General features: G+C 57.8%; 7 protein-coding genes across 7 annotated transcripts; 4 read left to right on the forward strand and 3 right to left on the reverse strand.

The window, feature by feature from the left end:
• Positions 1-888: 888 nt before the first annotated feature.
• Positions 889-3,388, reverse strand: SPRG_20210 (hypothetical protein; the record flags this gene model as incomplete). The annotated part of the gene is made up of 10 exons (XM_012345809.1): positions 889-1,093; positions 1,138-1,402; positions 1,449-2,034; positions 2,081-2,216; positions 2,262-2,335; positions 2,384-2,452; positions 2,499-2,554; positions 2,598-2,697; positions 2,755-3,235; positions 3,282-3,388. The coding sequence occupies 10 exons, from the start codon at positions 3,386-3,388 to the stop codon at positions 889-891; spliced, it is 2,079 nt and encodes a 692-aa protein (XP_012201199.1).
• Positions 3,389-4,387: 999 nt separating this feature from the next.
• Positions 4,388-5,128, forward strand: SPRG_20211 (hypothetical protein; the record flags this gene model as incomplete). Its single annotated transcript, XM_012345810.1, has 1 exon — positions 4,388-5,128. One exon carries the CDS (start codon positions 4,388-4,390, stop codon positions 5,126-5,128), a length of 741 nt encoding a protein of 246 aa, XP_012201200.1.
• Positions 5,129-5,730: 602 nt separating this feature from the next.
• On the reverse strand, positions 5,731-12,348 carry SPRG_20212 (hypothetical protein; the record flags this gene model as incomplete). The annotated part of the gene is made up of 4 exons (XM_012345811.1): positions 5,731-6,651; positions 6,687-8,706; positions 8,733-10,003; positions 10,030-12,348. The coding sequence occupies 4 exons, from the start codon at positions 12,346-12,348 to the stop codon at positions 5,731-5,733; spliced, it is 6,531 nt and encodes a 2,176-aa protein (XP_012201201.1).
• A 1,167-nt stretch (positions 12,349-13,515) lies between these two features.
• Positions 13,516-13,944, reverse strand: SPRG_20213 (hypothetical protein; the record flags this gene model as incomplete). Its single annotated transcript, XM_012345812.1, has 2 exons — positions 13,516-13,694; positions 13,746-13,944. Coding segments are annotated over 2 exons (378 nt in total), but the record flags the coding sequence as incomplete, so codon positions are not given.
• A 192-nt stretch (positions 13,945-14,136) lies between these two features.
• Positions 14,137-15,129, forward strand: SPRG_20214 (hypothetical protein; the record flags this gene model as incomplete). Its single annotated transcript, XM_012345813.1, has 6 exons — positions 14,137-14,271; positions 14,325-14,441; positions 14,485-14,574; positions 14,624-14,685; positions 14,739-14,940; positions 14,989-15,129. 6 exons carry the CDS (start codon positions 14,137-14,139, stop codon positions 15,127-15,129), a joined length of 747 nt encoding a protein of 248 aa, XP_012201203.1.
• Positions 15,130-15,351: 222 nt separating this feature from the next.
• On the forward strand, positions 15,352-16,182 carry SPRG_20215 (hypothetical protein; the record flags this gene model as incomplete). The annotated part of the gene is made up of 2 exons (XM_012345814.1): positions 15,352-16,078; positions 16,130-16,182. The coding sequence occupies 2 exons, from the start codon at positions 15,352-15,354 to the stop codon at positions 16,180-16,182; spliced, it is 780 nt and encodes a 259-aa protein (XP_012201204.1).
• Positions 16,183-18,255: 2,073 nt separating this feature from the next.
• Positions 18,256-19,315, forward strand: SPRG_22189 (hypothetical protein; the record flags this gene model as incomplete). Its single annotated transcript, XM_012345889.1, has 2 exons — positions 18,256-19,100; positions 19,264-19,315. 2 exons carry the CDS (start codon positions 18,256-18,258, stop codon positions 19,313-19,315), a joined length of 897 nt encoding a protein of 298 aa, XP_012201279.1.
• Positions 19,316-19,589: the final 274 nt, after the last annotated feature.

Raw genomic sequence — 19,589 nt, forward strand, 5'->3', positions numbered from 1 at the left:
TGTGCTCTGCCGGAAGCTGGACGCAATGTCCCAAACATGCCCGGCTACTTCTCCGTGTCCTGGTCACCCGCCTCGTACAAGAGCAGCTTGTACAAGTGCGCGTCGACAGGGAACGAAAGACCGAATTTCTCGCATGCGTCAATGACCAACTGGTTGACGGCAGCCGTCCACGCCGGCAGCGACGGACATTCGTGTCGATGACCGTGTCGTGACCACGGCCAAACGGCGAGATGGTGCAGACGGCCTTGAGCATCGCGGTTTGCTCGGGATGCAGCGGAAAGGAAATGCGGACAGCGTCAAAACCGCCGACACGCAGCAGCAACGAGGGCAGGAAGCCATCGGGGAGTTGGTCGCCAGTGGCAAAAGTGCCTTGAGTGACGGCGCTGTCGAATCTTCGACCGGAGGAGCATCTCGGTGCCTGTCGTCGAATGTCGCTGACGTTGTCCGCCGCCATCGTCCTCGTTTTCTGCGCTTTGGATCTAATCTTCGCAACCGCTGACGACGGCGGCAAAAATTTGCGCTGACACAACAATGTCGGGCGTGGCGACGTGCTATAAGATTCATGGTACGAACTGTTCTTGGTCTGGGCTCTAAATAGAAAATGACGTTGCGACATCTCTTTTACGTTATACAGCGCGACAAGGCGTCAAGGATTTGCGTGAGTGAACGGGGACTTCGTAGTATCTCGTCCAAAATGCTTCGCAAGCGAAGTGTCGCGTGTTCCGAAAAACAACTTTGCACCATATCACTGTCATTTCTATCCTTCGTGGGCTTACACCACCACCCATCGCGAACGCTACATCGAACGATCGCCACAAACCCGTACGAAAGAGGCTGGTACGATTAGCAAGAATGATGTGGAGTCGTACGTAGTCAGTCGTCGTCCTACTAACTCAAGAGGACTGCAGGTAGCATCTCAAACTGCCGCGTGAGCCACGCGAGCTTTGCAGCGTCGCTTGCACCCGGAAGCGCACTCCACTGGATCTGCGTTCCCTCCGAGACGACGAACGGTGTCACGCTCGGCGGCACACTGAGCGCGACGACAGAGCAGGCTATCGTGACCTTCATTTCGACGACGATAGGCTCGAGAAGCCTAGTGCACGAGGCGTAAAAAAATGTAGAAGAAAAAACACATACAAGGAGCTGAGAACCGTGTCGTCCGAAATCTTGCCTTCGCCGACGTACGTACCGTCCCACGCAGGTGCTGCGAGCAAGACAAGGCGGCGACGGTCATTCTCGAGCACGACCTTCTTCATGCCAAGCGCCTTGACATCGCGGTGCAGCGCAATCGTAACTTGCTGGCACACAACGGCTTCGACCCACGCCTTGAACGCATCGAGGCCAAACACGTGCTGAACCACGTCACCGTGGCACTCGATGCGCGTGCCACGCACAAGCACCTCTACGTCAACGCATGTCGTATGCGGCACCAAACAACAATAGGATACCCGAGTAGTAGTCCTTGCCGATGCTGAGCTCGAGTGCAGCCAGTGTGGAGAGTTGCGGGCAGACCTTCCAGCGCAAGAGCATGTAGATACCGCGCGTCGAGTCGCAGCGCGGCTGGCAGAGACCGTCGTCGAGAACTCGAACAGCGGCGTTCCCCGTCGCTAGTGACGCCGCAAGACCATCCAGGTACGTTTGGAGCTGCTTCTTGAGAAGGGCGTGAGAGAGCACGTTGATAAGAGTCTGGAGCGTGCGCGGGCGGCCAGGCGACGCTGACGGGGTGAAGAGTGCGGGGCGCTTGGCTTGGTTGCAGCGTACGTGAAATTTGCGGGTTTCTTGGAGCAGCAGCGTCGTCGCAAGGTGACATAGCGACGAAGGCGCCGGCGGCGCCAACGCCGTACCGTCACTGGCGTCGACGAGACGAATCGTGAGCAGCTGGTGCTGGTCCATGCGCACTTGGATCTCATCGTCCTTGATCGACGACATGGAGATCGGCGCGACCTTGGACGTGCTGCGCGACGTCGATACAGTTGGCGTGTAGTTTGGGAGAGGAAAAAGCGTCTCGACCCACTTAGCCGATGGTAAAAGGGCCTACACGATCAATAATAGCATCTACACCAAGAGACAGGCAGCCCACCTCTTGCATAAGAGTCTCGAATGTTTCTTCGCAGTAGACGGCGTGCTGGACCGCCACTAGCAACGCCTGGTTGTGCTCTTCGAGCTTGGCGGCGTCGTCGACCGAATTTGTGAGCTCGTCGTACTCGGTGGTTTCCCTGAGCAGACATTGAGATTGCGATTGCATGTCAAAGCTGCCGTACCAGGCAGCAATCGGTAAGGTAGGCAAGGTGTACGAGTCGAGGACTTCGGACGTTAGGGTCGAGCGCAACTCCAGCTACAGAGCTTATGAGAGACGCCAAGACAACATCGTCGTGCCGCAGACCTGCAGTGTGCGCTGAAGATGGAATTCGGGCGTCGCGACCCGAACCAATCCGACGGCCGTGCGACTAAGCTATAGTGTGCGTGAGCTGGCGACACGAACGCAACTTGGGGGCTACCTCAGCGTACGCCACATCGTTGATCGACATCGTTGGAGGAACAAATTTGGAGCCGGCTACGCATATCGTCATCGTCGTCGTACATGGTACGTAGCCTACATGTGGCAAAACTGCAGTCGACGGCAAGCGGCTCGCCCGCGCGGAACGGCTTGGGGATCGTGCCATGGATCGGCGCCGTGATGTTCCATTTCCCGAGAAGCTACACGAGTCGACATTCGTCATGAGCCAGGTTATTGATGCGGTACAAGGACACTACATTGCGAGCGCCCTTGAAGAAGAGTCGCTCCTTCTGCACCGACGTCTGTAGCGCCGTTGCACCCTTTGTCAGAATGCTAGCTGCGTCGGAGATTTGCGTCGCCTTGGACGTCAAGAGGTACGTCAAATCCTCCTTCTTCGCCTTCAAGTGCGACTCCTCGCGCTGGCAAAACACCTCTTCGAGGTACTCGCGGCGCCGGAGAAGGTCGATCGTGTTGATGAGTTGATGCAGCTCAACGGTCGCGGCCTGAAGCTCCGACACGATCGGACGGTAGTGCAAACGCGGGTCGATCACGTCGTCGTGGGGCGACGCTGCGTCATCGTCCTTGGTCGTGCTCGCGACAGACAATGTCTCGTCGTCTGCCACGTCATCTGTCTTGCGCCTCTTTGCACTTCCATTCGCCTCGGCGAGCTTTGCCTTGATGCGGCGACGTTCCAAGTGCGCGATGACGTGTGCGTAGGTCTGCGCGTCCGTAAGCTCCCTACGTCGTTCGCATCAGCTATGAGTGACGCAGATGCATGGCCTACTCGACGAGTATCTCATCTCCATTCTCTTGGATGCACTCGACGTTGGGAAACCCGAGGTCGTCCGGGAAGAGCGCGATCCCGCCAAGCCCGTCGTCCTCCTGCGCCATGAGTCCGGAAAAATCTCGAGCAAGTGGTTTTACGGTCCAGCGCCCAAGCCGAGCATCTAGAAAATTGTAGGACTAGACGCACGCAACTTCACATATCGAAATGCCGAACTCAATCGCGCACGACAGCAAGCGCAGCGAAGACCAAGTGGAGCCTTATGCGTTATGTTCATCAATACAAGCGTATGTCCCGTACTTGGCCAGACTGCTGCGTTGGTCACGCTGCGGCCAGGAACGACTCGTTGGCATCTCTCTAACCACACGCAACCCACTTCTCAGCTTCCCAGACCCTGGACGCACGCGAAGAGCAACCGGAACGAATACACTCACGTGCGCGTCCTGGTCAGTCCAGTACTCGGCTTCTACCGTCGCATTGGTCACACTTCTAGTGTGTGTGAAGCCGCCAGACAGCGGCATGATCGATTGGCCAAAAATATTTCGCGGAGACGCTTCATTGGCAATGTGAGCTCGATGTGCGCTCATTTTAGCCAATACGGTGATGGCTCCAAACGGCGCCGTCAAGCGTGAGTGCCCCGAGTCCATGTCCCCTGTCGCGCATGCAAAGTAGGAGGCTACTCGCCCGCCAACTGTGGAAGTTCGAAACACCACCGAGACGTATAATCCGACGTGTTATGCTCCTAGAATAAGTACAAGACGCGGTAATATGAGGGCAGTGGGTGATCGAATGCCCCAGTACTGGCACGCGCGCTGTCTCCTGCGTGGCACCCATACAAAGTCAAGTGTCGATGATGGTTGGAGCAAGTACTGTGGGCCAGCGCACCAATGTCGTGCGTCTGGCTCGCAACTCTGATTCGAGTTCCAACATCAGCTTCGGGCCCCGTCATTGGACTTGTCTCGAGTGGCGACCCCGTCTCGTCGCTCACCACCCGCACTGGCCAGGTCGCTCTGGCCTCATGCACCTACATGCTGCCACCACCACGCCAAGATTCTTCAACGTATATTTCATTTTCCAATCGGCGATCAAGTACCACTACTGCTGTCATGAGCTTCCCGACGCTGATCCTGCACACCAACAAGGCTGGCGTGCGCACACCGCGCCATTGTAGCTTTCCGCAGTGCGCCAAGGTGGCCAAGGCGCGCGGCTTCTGCATCGCGCACGGCGGTGGCAAGCAGTGCTCTGTTGAGAATTGCTCCACGAGTGCCGTGAGCCGCGGCCTCTGTGTCGCCCACGGCGGTGGCAAACGCTGCGCGTCCGAAGGCTGCGATAAGAGTGCGCAGACGGGGGGGCACTGCTGGATTCACGGCGGCGGCAAAAAGTGCAACGTCGACGGTTGCGTCAAGCGGGCGCAGAGTGGCGGCTGCTGTATCGCCCACGGCGGTGGCAAGCGCTGCAGCGTCCTCGGGTGCCACAAGGTCGTCCAGTACTCTGGTCTTTGCGTCGGTCACGGCGGGTACCGCCAGTGCACCTCCGGCGCGTGCCACCGGCGGTCTCTCGCCAACGGTCGGTGCCGGCGTCATCGCGGTGCCAACTACTGCCAGCTCTGCAGTTGCAAGCTCAAGTCGGGTGACGGCCTTTTGTGCGAGGCCCATGCGACGTTGTCACCGCTGCAGGCCACGTCACCAACGTCTTCGTCCTCGTCGGAGCCGCTTTCGCCAATGCTGCAGTCGCCGACATCCGTGAGCATGCTCCAGTCACTTCTCGGACGGACGTGCCTCGTCTCGGGCTGCCATCGCTTTGCCAAGATCCAGGACCAGTGCCTCCAGCACGCGACGAACGAGTAGTTCTGTCTCTTGGTATCATTATATTAACTATCGACAACTATCTATCTTCATCATGAAACTAACTACACGCGATACGGCGAGCCTTCGTCGCGAGACGCAAAGCGAGAAACGAGTCGGTGCGAATGCGCGAGGAACTCGGTCCAGTCACCGACGACCGTCCATCAAGCGAGTGTACTGTACGCAATGCTGTTTATATCTCGACACCGTCTTGCCAGCCGATTATGTCCCACTGTGAGAGCTTCTCGACGCGTAGTATAAATGCGACCAGCACTGCAGTTCGACGTCCCTCATTACATGCACCCAAAGTCGATGCCACCTTCCCACAGATTGTCTTCAGTGCATTATCCCGTCGATCGTCCCGCTCTTCCTCGCAGGAGAAACTGACGCCACAATCGTGCTACGGCTGTGCAACAGGTGGCTCGTGTGGTCAGCAACGCTCGTCGGACCCACACCCATCAGCAGCGTCAGCCGACGGCAACTGCAGGCAACTTGGTTCGTTGCGGTGCAGCCGCCGAACCAAGGGAATTGTTTTATTCCCTTCAAACGAGACCACCTCGTGATGCGCAAAAAGATTAGAGTATGCAAGAAATATATCGGACTGCCTACACGACGCGGGGCTTGACCGACGTTGCAGCTGGCGACTCGAACGCGTGGTACGCATCCTTGTCCTTGAAACTGGATTTGCGGTCGGCACGAGACCGCAGGAACGAGTGCGACCGCGACGCGCGAGTGTTGCGCTGAAGCTCGTCCTCCTCAGCCGCCTTGATCGCAGCTTGCTCCTTGGTCTTCTCGTGCTTGAGCTGGATCGCGCCGCGCTGGTTGCTCGCGGCAAAGACGAAGAGCACAATCGTGGTGCCGATCGCAAGCGCCGCAAAAGCGATCTGCGCCGTCATAAAGTTGGGCCGCACGAACGCGAGCGCCGTGTGCACGCCATAGTAGACGAGGAACGAGAGGAGCACAAAGCGGAGTTGGCAGCCACCGGGAAACACCTCAATTGCCACGAGCCACGTCGCTGTCGAGACCGAGTACGCGACGGTGAAGTAAAACAGGAAGAGCACGACCGAGAGCAGCACCGGCGGGTCTTTGGCCTTGAGCGCGTCCGCCTCCGAGAAGAGCGAGTTTTGGAGCACGAGCGCCGCGACCGAGAGGAGGCTCACAAGAGGCAGCACGTCTTTGAGCAGAGTCTTGCGACGGATCGCGTCGATCGTAAAAAAGCCCATGAGGCAGCCGAGCATCGACATGAGACCATAGTACCACTGCCACGGCGACGCGGGCGCTCCGAGTGCGTTCGTCGTGCCTTGGACGAGCACGCGAAGAAAGAGAGTGCCCGATGACACGAGCGCGTACATGACCTGCAGCAAGATCACGAGAAGCGCGCGGAACGCGAGATTGGGCGGGTCCTTCGGGTACATGGCGTCGTTGATGGCCTGAAGCTCGTCCAGAATATCGTGCTTTTGGCGGAGTCGGACGAGCGTCGCCTCGGCGCCCTTCTTGTTACCGCGGCGCAGTAGCCACACGGGGCTCTGCGGGAGGAAAAACCCGCGAGGAGGACAAGCACCGACGGGATCGCGCCGTAGATGAACTGGAGGCGCCACATGTTGATTTTGTCTTCCTTCCAGCCGACTTCGAGGAGGTGGTAGTTCCACTGGTACAACAAGAGCGACTCGACGAAGTACCCGAGCGCACTCCCGAAGACAAAGACGACGACGGCCTTGCACTTCCAGTCGCGCGTGCAAATCTCATAGTTGTACAAGCAGATCGCAATACTCGACATGGCAATCGCCGCGCCGAGGACCATGACAGCGACGACGACCATCGACGACGTGGTCGTAACGGCCCACATGAGCCCGACGCCCACGAGCGTCAGCGCCGACGAAAGCACAAATGTCGTGCGGCGCCCGACAGCGAAGCAGAGGCCGACACCGAAAACGACACCCGCGAGGCAACCAATGCCCGCAAAGAGCGAAAGGCTCGTCTGGAAATCGCGCTTGGCCGCTTCCGACGCCCACTTGAAGCCTTCGTCGCCAATAAATTTGGCAAACGACTCGTTGAGCGCAATCCACTTGGTGTCGTTGAGAAAACCCAGCGAGAAGAGCGCACAAAGCAACCAGCCGTGTGTAAAGCCGCCAAAGATACCCGTAAACATCGAGATGGACGCTGCGTACTCGCCACCCGTGGACAAGGTCTTGGAGAAGCCTTCGTTGTACATCATACGCGTCTGGATCGTGTGCATGAACGGAATCGCACTCAGAATCACGAGCGGCAGCAGCAGGAGCAGGCCCAGTAGCGAGTCAAAGAGATACCCAAGCTCTTGGACAAGGCCCCAGCGCGCGATCGGAAGGCCACAGAGACCGTGGAGCACGAGGCAGTACTGCAGGAGCGAGTACAAGCCTGCGTACATGGCGACAAAGAAGCTAAGCGTCTTCATGCCCGACCAGCTTGAGAGCGACCCGACGGCGACGACGCCACCAATCGTAATACCAAGGACGATCGCGAGGTACAAGAGGCCGCGCGGCCCACGGAGCTTGTTGCCAAAGAGGATACGCGAGAAGGTGCCACCGAGCCAGAGCGCGAGAGCAACGCCGCCGATCGCCGCGAGGAGTAGGCCAATCTTGCTGAGCTCAAACGAGTACGTGAAGATGTAGTAGACGACGAGGATGTGTCGGAACTCGCGCAAGGCGTACGAGAGGCGACTCGTCCACGAGATGGGCTTGTACAAGTCGGCCTCCGACTGCCACCACTTGGCCCACGAGTCCGACTTGGAGTCGTCGGCCGCCGACGTCGTGCCGAGCCAATCAAACCAGTTGAGCACGTCCATGCGGGTCTTCGTGAAGTCGAAGCCGTCCGTGTTGAAGATGAAAGGCGCAAAGAACCAGCAGACGACGAGGAGCCACACAGCAAATGACGCGACGCCGTAGCTCTGCCCCTTCTTGCCGTACGAGTCAAGGTTGTTGATCGTACTCGGCGGGTTGCCCTGGCACTCGGTATTGTTTCCGTCCTTCGGGCAGTACGCGTCGAGAGCGCCGAGACCAATGTTGAACGTGCCGTACAAGCCAAAAAGCACCATGAGTGCCATGAGCTCGAGCGCCTTGCGGTAGTGCGAAGCTGCGTACTCCTTGAAAAAGTTGACAAACGTCTCACGCGTAATCGCAAAGCCTCGACCGGTACCGCGGTACTTGGAGCCACCGCGCTGGATCGCCACGTCGAAAAAGTGCGCCTTGGTGCCCGTCTCGAAGATGTAAAACACGGGACCGAGCGTGATGATGAGCTCGCAAAACTGAATGACCGCTTGCCGGAGACCCACCTCGACAACCAAGGTGGCCACGAGCGGGATCGTCATGAGCATGCCAAACTGGAAGATGAACTGCGTGTTCATGACCTGCGCGAGGTGGTCGAGGTCCGACGTGACGGGAATCACGGCCTGCTCGACGTCCAGGTGCAAGGCCACGTAGAGCTTGCAGTACGCGTACACAAAGACGCACACGACCGTGAGGAAGTTGGCAATGTAAAAGCCCATGTGCGAGTAGTACATGGCGTTGAGGCGGAAAAATCCATGCCCGCGCCCATGCGGTGCGCCTCTCGCGACAGCGACGACTCGGCCGACCCGTTCGCGAGCTTGGCCTCGAATGCGTTGATCTGCGAGAGCGTCACGTCACGGCCCTTCCCGCACTGCATGAACTCGACGTGCGTGACCTTGCCACCGCGAAGCGCGCACGAGTAGCCCGCAAAGACGTCCTCCGACAAGTTAATGCCCTTCGAGGCCTTGGAGACGCCGCCGTTGGTCATGATGTAGAGCTTGTCAAACACGTCGGGGTGACCGTAGTGCATGCGCGTCTGGAGCGGGTTGGCCATGACACGCTGCGTGAGCGAGACAAACACGAGCTCCTGGAGCGTCATAAAGCGCGCGAGCGACGACGCCTTGGCCGTGAAGATGTACTCCTTCATACCGATGATCTGCACGTTCTTGCCCGTCGCGAGAAAGTTGGGCATCTTGAGCGCTTCCTCAAAGTAGTGCTCCTGGTTCATATCGATCGTCTGGATGTACTCGCCGCGCGTGAACGGCAGCGCAATGTTCTGGTTCTCGGGCTTGCCTTCGCCGACGATCGGGTGGCCCGGGAGCTCGTAGCGGTAGACCTCGACGATGTCGTCGCCGTCGGCCTTGACGAGAACGCATTCGTACGAGTCGCCGACTTGCTCCATGAACGAGACGCGCCAATTGGGGTACTTGCGCATGAGGAGGTCGATGTCGGCCGCGCGCGGGTCGTTGGACGCGCTCTGCGCCGCGTAGATCTGGCACGACGTGATGTAGCTGAACTTCATGCCGACGATGTGGTCCATCTGCTCAATCTTCTCGTCGTGTGACATGCTCTGATCAGACCCGATCTCGAGCCAGCGCAAAATCTTGATCGCGTCTTCGTACAGCATCATGCCGTGCACCGTGCGCGCGAGTGTTTGACCGCGCATCGACGCCCAGAGTCGCACCTGCGTAGGCGACGACACGAGCGCCTCTTCACGCGACGAGACGCCAAGGCGCTCCAAAAAGTTGCCCCACTCTTCCGGGTGCAACGTGATGAGGTACTTGAGAATGCTCAGATCTTCGCGACCGACCTTGTCCTTCTTGGCCTTGGCCTCCGCGGCCCGGAAAAGCGGATTCACGACGACGCGGTCGTTGAGCTCCTCCAGCGAGTACAGAACCGGCTCGTTGTAGTACGGCGTGACGACCGAGAACGAGTGCATGCTCTGAATCGCGTCCACCTGCGGAATGTACATGGCCAGCGAGTTGAGGAAGAAGCTCATGCGGCGTTGGGCCTCGGCGCAGCGCGGCAGAGCGTCGGCAATGTCGAGCGTCAGCAAAAAGTCAGCCGCGTGCACGCACTCATCGCGCTCTCCGTGATGCTGACATCGCTGTTGTCGTCGTCAGACGCGACTTCTTCGTCCACAAAGAGCGAAGAAAGCAGCGTCATCTGGTGCGTCATGTCGGACGTGAGCTGCGTAAACTTGCAGCCCGCGAGGCGCTGGCGCATCCAGTCGGACGGCAAGACTTGCTGGAGCGTGCCAAACACGTGCTGAACGCGCTCAACGACAAGCGAAACGCGATCTTGGAGCACTTGGCTACCGACACGGGCGTTGGTCGGCAGCTCGTCCTCGGCGTCCGGCATATCGAGAAGGCACGCGAGCAGATCAACCGCGTTTTCGCGCAGCTGCGGCACGTGCGTCAAATTTGCCGACCGCAACGTCTCGTCTGCGTTTGCAATCGCATGCTGGAGGCCGTCAATGATCGCAGCGTCTTCGGGTCCGAGAAGCTTGGTCAAGATACGCACGCCCAAGTCCAGCGCGTTGATCGTGACGTTGACCAGACCATCCTTAGACAAGTCTTTTTGGATCTTGGAGCGCGACGGGCTCTTGATGCCGCCGAGGATGTCGCACGCACGCGACGTCTTGCCCGCAAGCAGAAAGACCGGGTCGTCGACCTGGCCGGACGCCGAGATCTGGTACTGCAGAATCGCCGACTCACGGTCGTCGATGAGATCCGAGAGACGAAAGCTGCTCACGCACTCGTTCCACACAACCGAGAAGCGGAGGCGCGCTTGGACTTCGGGCGACGACGACCCCTCGGCGGTCGCAGCAAGCATACCACGGGCGACGCGCGAGACAACCTTTTGGTCAAAGAGCGTCGGCGCACCCTGGAGCTTGGCCATGAACTGCGTCACGCGCGACGAGTGGCCAATCTTCATGCGGAAGCCCATGAACATGCCAATGATGGCCTGAAAGATCGCGAGCCAAATCTGCGTGTCGTAGATGTACACGAGGAACGTTGGTGCCCAGAGCGCCGCAATGAAGAGCAAGTTGTGGTCCGAGTTGAGCAGCGACGACTGCGACTCGACGTGCAGCGCGTAGAGCTCGATGCTCGGGTTCATGAGCGGCATGATCATGAGTTGGAGGTTGAATACAAACTTGAGGCCGAAGAGGAGGATCCAAAAGAGGGCGTACTTGACGAAGTCACCAAACGGCTGACCCATCTCGCGACCAATGTACTGCGAGCGCGTGCCCTGGAGTGCACGAAGGAACGGGAGGTGCATACTGCCGCAGCACATCGAGACGAGGGCGCCGAGAACCACCGGGAGCGCGTAGACGCCAATGTAAATGGGCGCAGCGCTAAGGTAGTCCTTCCCGAGCACCATGTCCGTTTCGTTTGGCGAGCAGATCATGCAGCAAAAGAGCGCGAGGAAGAGCGAGTGCCAAAGCAGACGTACGTACAAGGCGAGCGCGTACATCTTGTGGCTATAGATGAGCGCGCCGTCAATCCAGACTTGAAGCACGACCTTGAGCGCGAGAAGACCGGCGACAGATGCTGCGATCGAGTAGAATGCGTGAAGACGCAGGTTCGAGTAGACGCTCGAGAAGAAGTCGTCGTAGATGTGGAAACCCGACCCGTTGCCGTTGTTGGTCTTGACGCCGACGTACGCGATCGCAATCAGAACGTGCAGCATGACGAGGAGGAAGAAGAAGATGCGGTAGAACGCGAGGAACGGGCTCAAAAGCGACCGGCGCTCCTTGAACGTCTTGACCTCGCGCCGCTCAAATGCGCGCGCGACGTTCGTCTCGTCGAACTTGAGGCACTCGGGCGTCCAGAAGAACTCGTTGACGTCGTCGTAGTTGGTCACGTTCTTGTGGTCCTTCGGCTTTCCGTCGTCCTTCTTCGACTTGGACGACAGCGCCGGGTTCATCTTGGCGACAACCTTGTACAGCGGCTTCACAACGTTGTTGAGGAACGCTGTGTCAGCAGGCGCCATTTCGGGTTTGTGACCCAACGCCTCGAGCTTTTCCCAACGGCTCGCCATCGTGTGGTACAAGAAGCAGAGGCACTCGGGCATGAAGCGCAAGTTGCCGGCCTCGCCCCAAATGAGAAAGTAGAGCGCAATCTGTGCCTCTTGGCTCGCTCCCACAAAGCGTGGCTTCGTGCCAAGGAACTTGCACCACTTGGTGTAATTCGTGAAGACGGCCGAGTGGAGCTGCTTGAGAGCGTCGCGCGCCGGGTCCGCGCTGCCCTTGTTGTGAAGGCGCGTCTGCTTGTTCGTGAGAAGCACGGCGACATGCTCCTTTTGGTTGCGCATGCTCGCGAACTGGAAGCCGAGAAGCCGCTGGAGATGCTCAAAGACGCCACCATGATGGCCAGAGTCCAGGCGCTTGACGCTCTTGCGGAAGTCCTGGTGCAGCATGGACGCTCGGTGGCCAGCGCTGGGCGGCGCCATGCCTGCATCATCGATGCTGTCCATGTCGAAGTAGTTTTCTCGCGCCGTCCGCCGGGACCCGCGGCTCACCTTCCGCCGGATCTCGATCTCGGTCATCGCGCAGGAAGGGGCAAGAACAAGACTGGTGGCCGACTGGAAATATTAATGCCAGTATGATTTTAATATTAGGGAGGCGCCTATAGAGCGCGCGACATCTCATCGATTAAAATATTGCGCTGCGATTACATCCATGCCGTCCACGTAATTCCGGATAATTGGCGGTTGCGAGTCCGGATATTTCGATTGCATACAAATGCCAAGATCCACCTCGTTTAGAAATATTCATATCCAGCGAGCGATCATTATTGCACCATCGTCTTTCGATATTGGTGTTGGGGTCGCTTTTCTTCGTATTTTCGTCGCTATATAAATAGCGGCGACGGCTCTGACCGCCCCCACGTGACTGCATTTAGACGAGCTCTGTTCAAATACAACACTGTGTCTTTAGTGTGGAATAAAGAAAGGCCATCGATTCCGTCGGCCCCTCGTGTGTCCAGTGGCAAGCCTTTCAGTATTCCCACCTTGCCAGCTGCAGTATTGTACGGCAGTCTGCTCAATATTACAACCACGAGCGTCGCGAAAAATCAAAAAGGAGCACCTAATCTGCATATATGCAGCGCACCAACTGATCTCCGGATACACTGCACAGTACAGTGTAACATGGCAGCGACAACGCTGAGGAGTTGCTGCGGGCCACTCGCTGCGGGCTGCTCGTTGGAGCTTCATGTACAGCACACCGCACAATGTATTACACATGACAGGTATGACGTAAAGCGTAGTTATGCGAAACAGGCAACACTGGCACTGATATGCCTTTGGCTTACAATGCAAGGAGGTGCTCCTTTCGAAATGCCCAGTTTTGGGGAATTACATACGGCGTCGTAGCCCACGTCTTGGGCTGTCGCACGAGGTGCGCTTTTTGGCAGTTCTGGTTTCGAAAGTCTGACGGCCAGAAACCCCTCGCCCAACGCCTCGACGCCCATTCCCTGCACGCTCTTAAGCGGTGGCCTCGCCGCTCTCGCCTAGATTAGTCTCGGCTCTTCGCGCCCATAGTACTCGTTGGGAAGAAGTACGTGGAGCGGTCCAGGAAGCGGTTCATGCGCCCCGCGAAGATACTTTTTGCTCCATGGAGACTATTGGATGTGCAGTGATAATGCATGTACCATAAGGAACGTTAAACATCGCTCGCGCGGTTCGCTTTGGCACGTTGCTCTCGAATGATTTGGGTCGGCCGGGTACCACGTCTTCCAAAACCACGAGAGCTCTTGTACGTTCTAGTACAGTCAAATGAGTAATACTAGTAGATGAGTAGTACATGCAGCAACCCTGGTACCAGCGACAATTGTCTTGGCAGCGTGGTCTCTGAGACCTCCTGTGCTTGGTCCACGACGCCAAAAAAAGTGCCTCAACGTGAAATATCAAGCCACCCAGCGGAAGCTGCCCGTCGTTGTCGTTGTGGAAGGGCAGCAGGCAACGAGAACCCAGGACGACTTCGCAATGTAAGCGGACCAGTTGCCGTGCCTTGGATATGTACACGCAGATGACACGGAAGACGACCAGTGTTTCTATTCTCGACGAACGCTGGAGCTGTACCCTGAGTTGTACCCCGGCTGTACCGATGGTACATGATCGACGCATGGAACATCCGCAAAAACGCGTGGTTTTGGCCCACAAGGGAATCGCATCCGGATACTGAGTCTCGGCATCGTCTCCGGCATGTCTGCTGCCACAAGCTCCTGCAAGCTCCTAAGCGGGCCGTTTGAGACCTTGATCCAAGTGGCCCTCGGCTTCATTGCGATGTCTGTGCTCGTCCTGAAGCGGCTACGCGAATCACCTCGGCGTCCGCTCGGCGTAGGTCTTCGATGCGTACCGTGGCGACGCAAGACGACCTGGTGACTGCGTAGGTGTGGCTTTTTGACGCTGGAAAGCAAGCCATCGGGGCTGGTGTTGCCCACGCAGCCAATATTGCGATCGCGATCGTGCTTGTGGGCTACAGCCAGAAGAAAGACTCGGCCGACCAAGTATGGTTTCGACCTCGCCATGACTCGCCTTCACGCATCGTAGTGCGCCATGTACTTTATCAACTTTACGCTCGACACGTCCTTTGGCGTGCTCCTCAATTGGGCGCTGCTTCGCGGCCTCGTTCGGCTTGCAGTACAATTTAGGTATACGTGGCCACGCGGCTCATCCTTGGACACTGTAGCATCACTTCAAGTGGACGATGCTGCAAATACCAGGCGAATATGGCGACCCGATTCAAGTCCAGTGCGTTCCCTTGATGATACGGACTGCATTGGACGAATAAGCGTGGTTGGTAGGGTCTGGCTCGTCCAGCTCGCGTCCTGGCTTGTCATCATCTTGCTCACCAAAGTGATCATCGGCCGCGTCATTCTCCTCTTCCACCCAGAGCTCGAGGTGTTTGGCGACGTTCTTTTCGAGCCGCTTCGCGACTTTCCCCGCACAGAGCTCATTCTCGTCATGATCGCGTGTCCGTGCCTCATGAATGGGCTGCAGTTTTGGGTACCTTGACGCCAGATCGTGAGATATCGAGTCATCGTCATCGGTTAGGTGCAAGACAGCTTCCTCAAGAAAAAGGCCAAATACGAGCGCGTACCAAAAGGCCGGCGCCAAGGTCGCCTTGGCACCGACAACGACGAGAATCGCCGAGACCCCGTCGATGTCGAACTCGCTTTGTGCAAGAAGACGTGACTTCGTTTAGGATTTTCTTGCTTGCACATGTCCTTCGTAATTCTACCGGTACACATCTATGGTGTCCGAGTGTGCAAAGACAACATTTAGTCGTGCTAGTAGGACTATGTAGTAGGCAAAATTAAATGCGCCGCTGTGTTGTTGTGGTGGCTTGGTGACCAAAATACACTAAATAACGGTTTTCTACACTAAACTTGTCATTTTCCATTTCCAAAAGATCCGATGAGTGGCGGCCTTGGCTTGACCGGGAAGCGGGCGGTCGTCGTGGGCCTCGCCAACAAGCACTCACTTGCGTTTGCAATTGCGTCGACGCTACAGTCGCACGGCTGCGAAGTTGGTATCGTTTCGGCGCCTGTTTCTTTCGAGCGCGCGGCAAAAGCCATCTCGCTCTTGCCAGAGCAGCCGTCGTTCCACGTCGCGTGCGACGTCGCGCAGCCAGACGACATGGCCCGCCTCGGCGACCTAGCACCCATGGACTGTGTCGTACATTCGGTCGCCTACGCGTCGCCCGACGCGCTTACCAAGCCATTTGCGACCACGACGCCCGACGCCTTCATGCAGTCGATGCTCATCAGCAGCCACTCTCTCGTGGGCCTCGTACAGAATCTGAGCCTGAACCCGGGCGCCAGCATCGTTGCGCTCTCGTATCTTGGCGCCGTGAAAGCGATTCCCAACTACAACATCATGGGTCCGGCCAAGGCGGCGCTCGAGGCCACGTGTCGAGCACTCGCGCTCGAGCTTGGGCCGCGCAACATACGCGTCAATGCTGTGAGCGCGGGCCCTGTGAACACGCTTTCGGCGCGAGGCATTCCCGGCATCTCCAAGATGCGTCAGTACGTCGTCGATGCTGCGCCGCTGCAGCGCAACATTACGCCGGAAGAAGTGGCCAACGCCACGGCTTTTCTCTGCTCGCCTCTCGCCAGCGGTATGACGGGGCAAACCATTTATGGTATGAACATGGTACAACCTGCAGCATGATGTTATTAACTGTAATGACTAGTTGACGGCGGCATGAGCTCGATCGCGATGGTGGCCCCAAATTCGGGCACATAGTGGCTCATTTCGCATTAGGTACAAAAGCGAAAAGCGTGGAAAGTAGAAAACAACGTGTTTCGACTACGTACATACTCGTACTGCCGTGATACACTATATTCCTGTTGCAGGACGATAATCGCCGAGCCTCAGAGGTACAGACGAGGCTGCACGCAAATGCTGGGACGCATTTGCGACGTTTGTGACGCTCAAGGGCAAGGATCACGGCCTCGTCAACGTGTTCCAAGAAGCTGACCTTCTTGAGCTCCATCTCGTCTTGATGGAGAAGCCTGTCGTGGGCATGTCGTGCGAGACACACTACGTCGGGAACAACAAGCGCCAGCGATACGGTCGCTAGGACGACTACGACGATGGGGCAGATATTGGGAAAGCGCAGATATAGACGAGATCCACGACAAGACGTTGCGCGTGCTCCACTGGGTCAACGAGCGCAACGACCAGCTCAAATTGGCGTCCGTCTAAATTCAGCTGGCGTCCGAGCTTGTCAACAACGTCGACGACGCATTTGAAAACATGGAGTCAATAGACCGCCCAACGCTCGAGTTTACGTGCCGGCGGACGCTGCTTGTGCTCTGGCCGCGTGCACGGTCGCTCGAAGTCGCCGGTGTCAAGTCCGCCCTCTCCCGGGTGCAGTGGCTTGTCGATAGTGGTGAAGCAGCGTCGGTGCGATCGCTGCTGCAGCGCATTGCCGCATTCGCGATTGCACCAATGGGACCCGAGCTCGCAACTGCTCTGCAGGCGGCCGCGGCCCTTGTCGCGCGAAAATCGGCCGTCGCCATGCTGCGCCAGTGGGCAACGACGCCCAAAGCACTGGCGCCATCGCGCAGCTGCTGCACTTACTATGACGAGCCCAAGCAGACGCTAACCGACCCGGGTACAGCGTTGGTACCTGCAATTGCTGCGCTCATTCACTCATTTGGATGGGCGACGTCGTTTAAGGAGCTCGTTGGTACTAGAGTACGATAGTTGCGCCTCGTCTGGGCCCATCATGCACCTCGCCGGTGCGGCACCCCAAGCTGCCGATACACTCTTGTCAACCGTCGACTGGACGTCCATGGCATTACCCTTGCCGTCCCTCACGGCACTGCATGACCTTGACGCGAACAGACGACTGTCCGATAGAGTCATCTTGCAGCTCGTAACCAAATCGGGTTTGAGCTACGGCGACATGGCCACGCTCGTGCGTCATGCAATCAGCCAAAAGAGTCCGAGCAACGTGTCTCTCGCCACTGCTCTAGCCTAGAGGCCTCCGGACAAAACTCACACCGCGCCGATCGCGACGACGCTTCTCTTGGTGCCGGTCACCGCGTCTCTTTTTGTGCCATCGCTGTTGGGTCGGTACCAACATGTCAGCGACTCGATCGTACCCGGTATCTTGGAGACGGCACGTCAACTGTGCAATACGCCAGCTAACCAGGACCTCCTGTGCTTCCGCCTACGCTAAGAAAGACGCACTCCCAGCCAAGACGTGGTGCTAACAAGTATTTTGGCGCTGGTGTCAGCCGTGTCACGGGTGCGAGTGCAACGGCCAAGCCCTATGACACCGGTCAAAACGCGCGCTGCGATATTACTCCGACTCGGACTACAATGCGTCACTTGTCAAGTGGAAGCAACGCCGCGACGAGGGAATCGTTTTGAGACAGCTTCTTTCCGCGCCTATCTAGGGGCGCTTGACGAGAGGCTGACCGTGTCGATCGGTGTGGACGCCTCATTGCACACCAGGCAAACAGATTTTGTCGAGTTCTCGGTCGTGGCATAAAATACATACAATAAAGCATCAGTCCGCTTACAGTCGTGTGTGTCAACCAATGTTGCTCTCGCAGACGATGGGCGATCTCGTCACGTTGATTGCCATTGAGCTGCCGTTGTGTGATAGGTGCGGGCAGTCCCATTCGATCACGCTTCCTCTAGAACACCGAAGCAGAAAAATGCGAGATTTCGCCAACGGTACTTTCCGATTCGTTTTTGATAAACAACTTCGACGACGTCACCATGGATTCGACTCACAGCGCGCGCCGACCAAATATCTTTGACATACCCCAGCGAAAACCTCGCGGCTCCTTGGGGCCTGTGATGAAGCCCACGGACGACATGCCAATACCCAATACCAGCGGTCAAGCAGCTTCTACAGGCCCCTTGTCAAGCGGGTCGCCCGGTAGCGACGGTGACAGCGGCCAGAGCCGCAAGACCAGCATCGACGAAGAAGGCAGCTACAACAGCCTTGCCGACGCAACCAGCGGCCATAGAGAAAACTACAGTGACGACGATACTGAAGGCGCTAGAGTGGTTTGCGACGATGGCAACGGCATCAAGACGCTCCTCCGGTCGATCCTCGACAGCGTCGTCACCCATGGCACTTTTGCCACTGGCGACCAACTCCCCAATGGCTTCCCACCCTCGCTGCTGCGTGTCGACGGTGTTGGCCGCATTGCCTTTCCGCTGTGTCCTGAGCAAGCCGCGACGCTCAAGGCCGCCTGCACCATTTCGCCGTTTGGTCGTGGTCACGACACGGTCATCGACACGAACGTCCGTCGCAGCGTCGAGGCGACCGCCGACAAAGTTCACTTGTCGCCGGCGTGGACGGCTGCCGTCAACCAGTTGGCCATTGACGCGTGCGAGAAGCTCGGTCTCTCGTTCCCTGTCGACGCGCACTTGTACAAGTTGCTCTTGTACGAGGAGGGTGACTTTTTTCTCGAGCACCAGGACACGGAGAAGGAGCCGGGCATGTTTGGGACATTGCTCGTCCAGCTTCCGGCAGAGCACACGGGTGGTCACTTGGACGTCCTGCACCGAGGCCAGACGAAGCGATTTGGTTTGGACGGCCCCGCGAGCGCGGACGCGCTGCACTACTGCGCTTTCTTTGCCGACGTGCACCACGCCGTCGCACCCTTGACGTCTGGCCACCGTCTCGTGCTGACGTACAACCTTGTGCGTCGTGGGGCTATTGGCAATGTCGCGATCCCAAACAGCGAATGTTAAAACGGACATGCCGTCGCGTGTATGATGGCGGCAGGCGATTTACCAACACCCCGATGAAACATAAAGTGAATGGCCCAATCATTTGTGAGAACAAGGAGCTAGCTATTGTTCCATCGGCACCAGTCGCTTCTCGGCTGGCTGGCGCTCGAACTGAGAGGACGCGTCGAGGAGTTTCCGCACGAGAGGTGGCATCGTTTTCACTCGCGTCCTTTGGTGCTTCTACAACACGGATGTTGTGGAGCGCGCCACGGTGGCCGTGACTAAGTGGACGTCGGCACCCAACAAGTTCGTGCTCGTGGAGAGTGGTCACGAGTAAACCAGCGTGAGCGCGACGTTAGCGACGCTTAAGTGCAAGGACTGCGCGAGTGTCCAAGTACTGCGTACTCCAGTCGACTGGCTTTTTAGATCTGCATCTCGTCTTGATGCAG

The sequence above is a fragment of the Saprolegnia parasitica genome (genome assembly GCF_000151545.1).
Source record: "Saprolegnia parasitica CBS 223.65 unplaced genomic scaffold supercont2.25, whole genome shotgun sequence".
Lineage (NCBI taxonomy): Eukaryota > Oomycota > Saprolegniomycetes > Saprolegniales > Saprolegniaceae > Saprolegnia > Saprolegnia parasitica.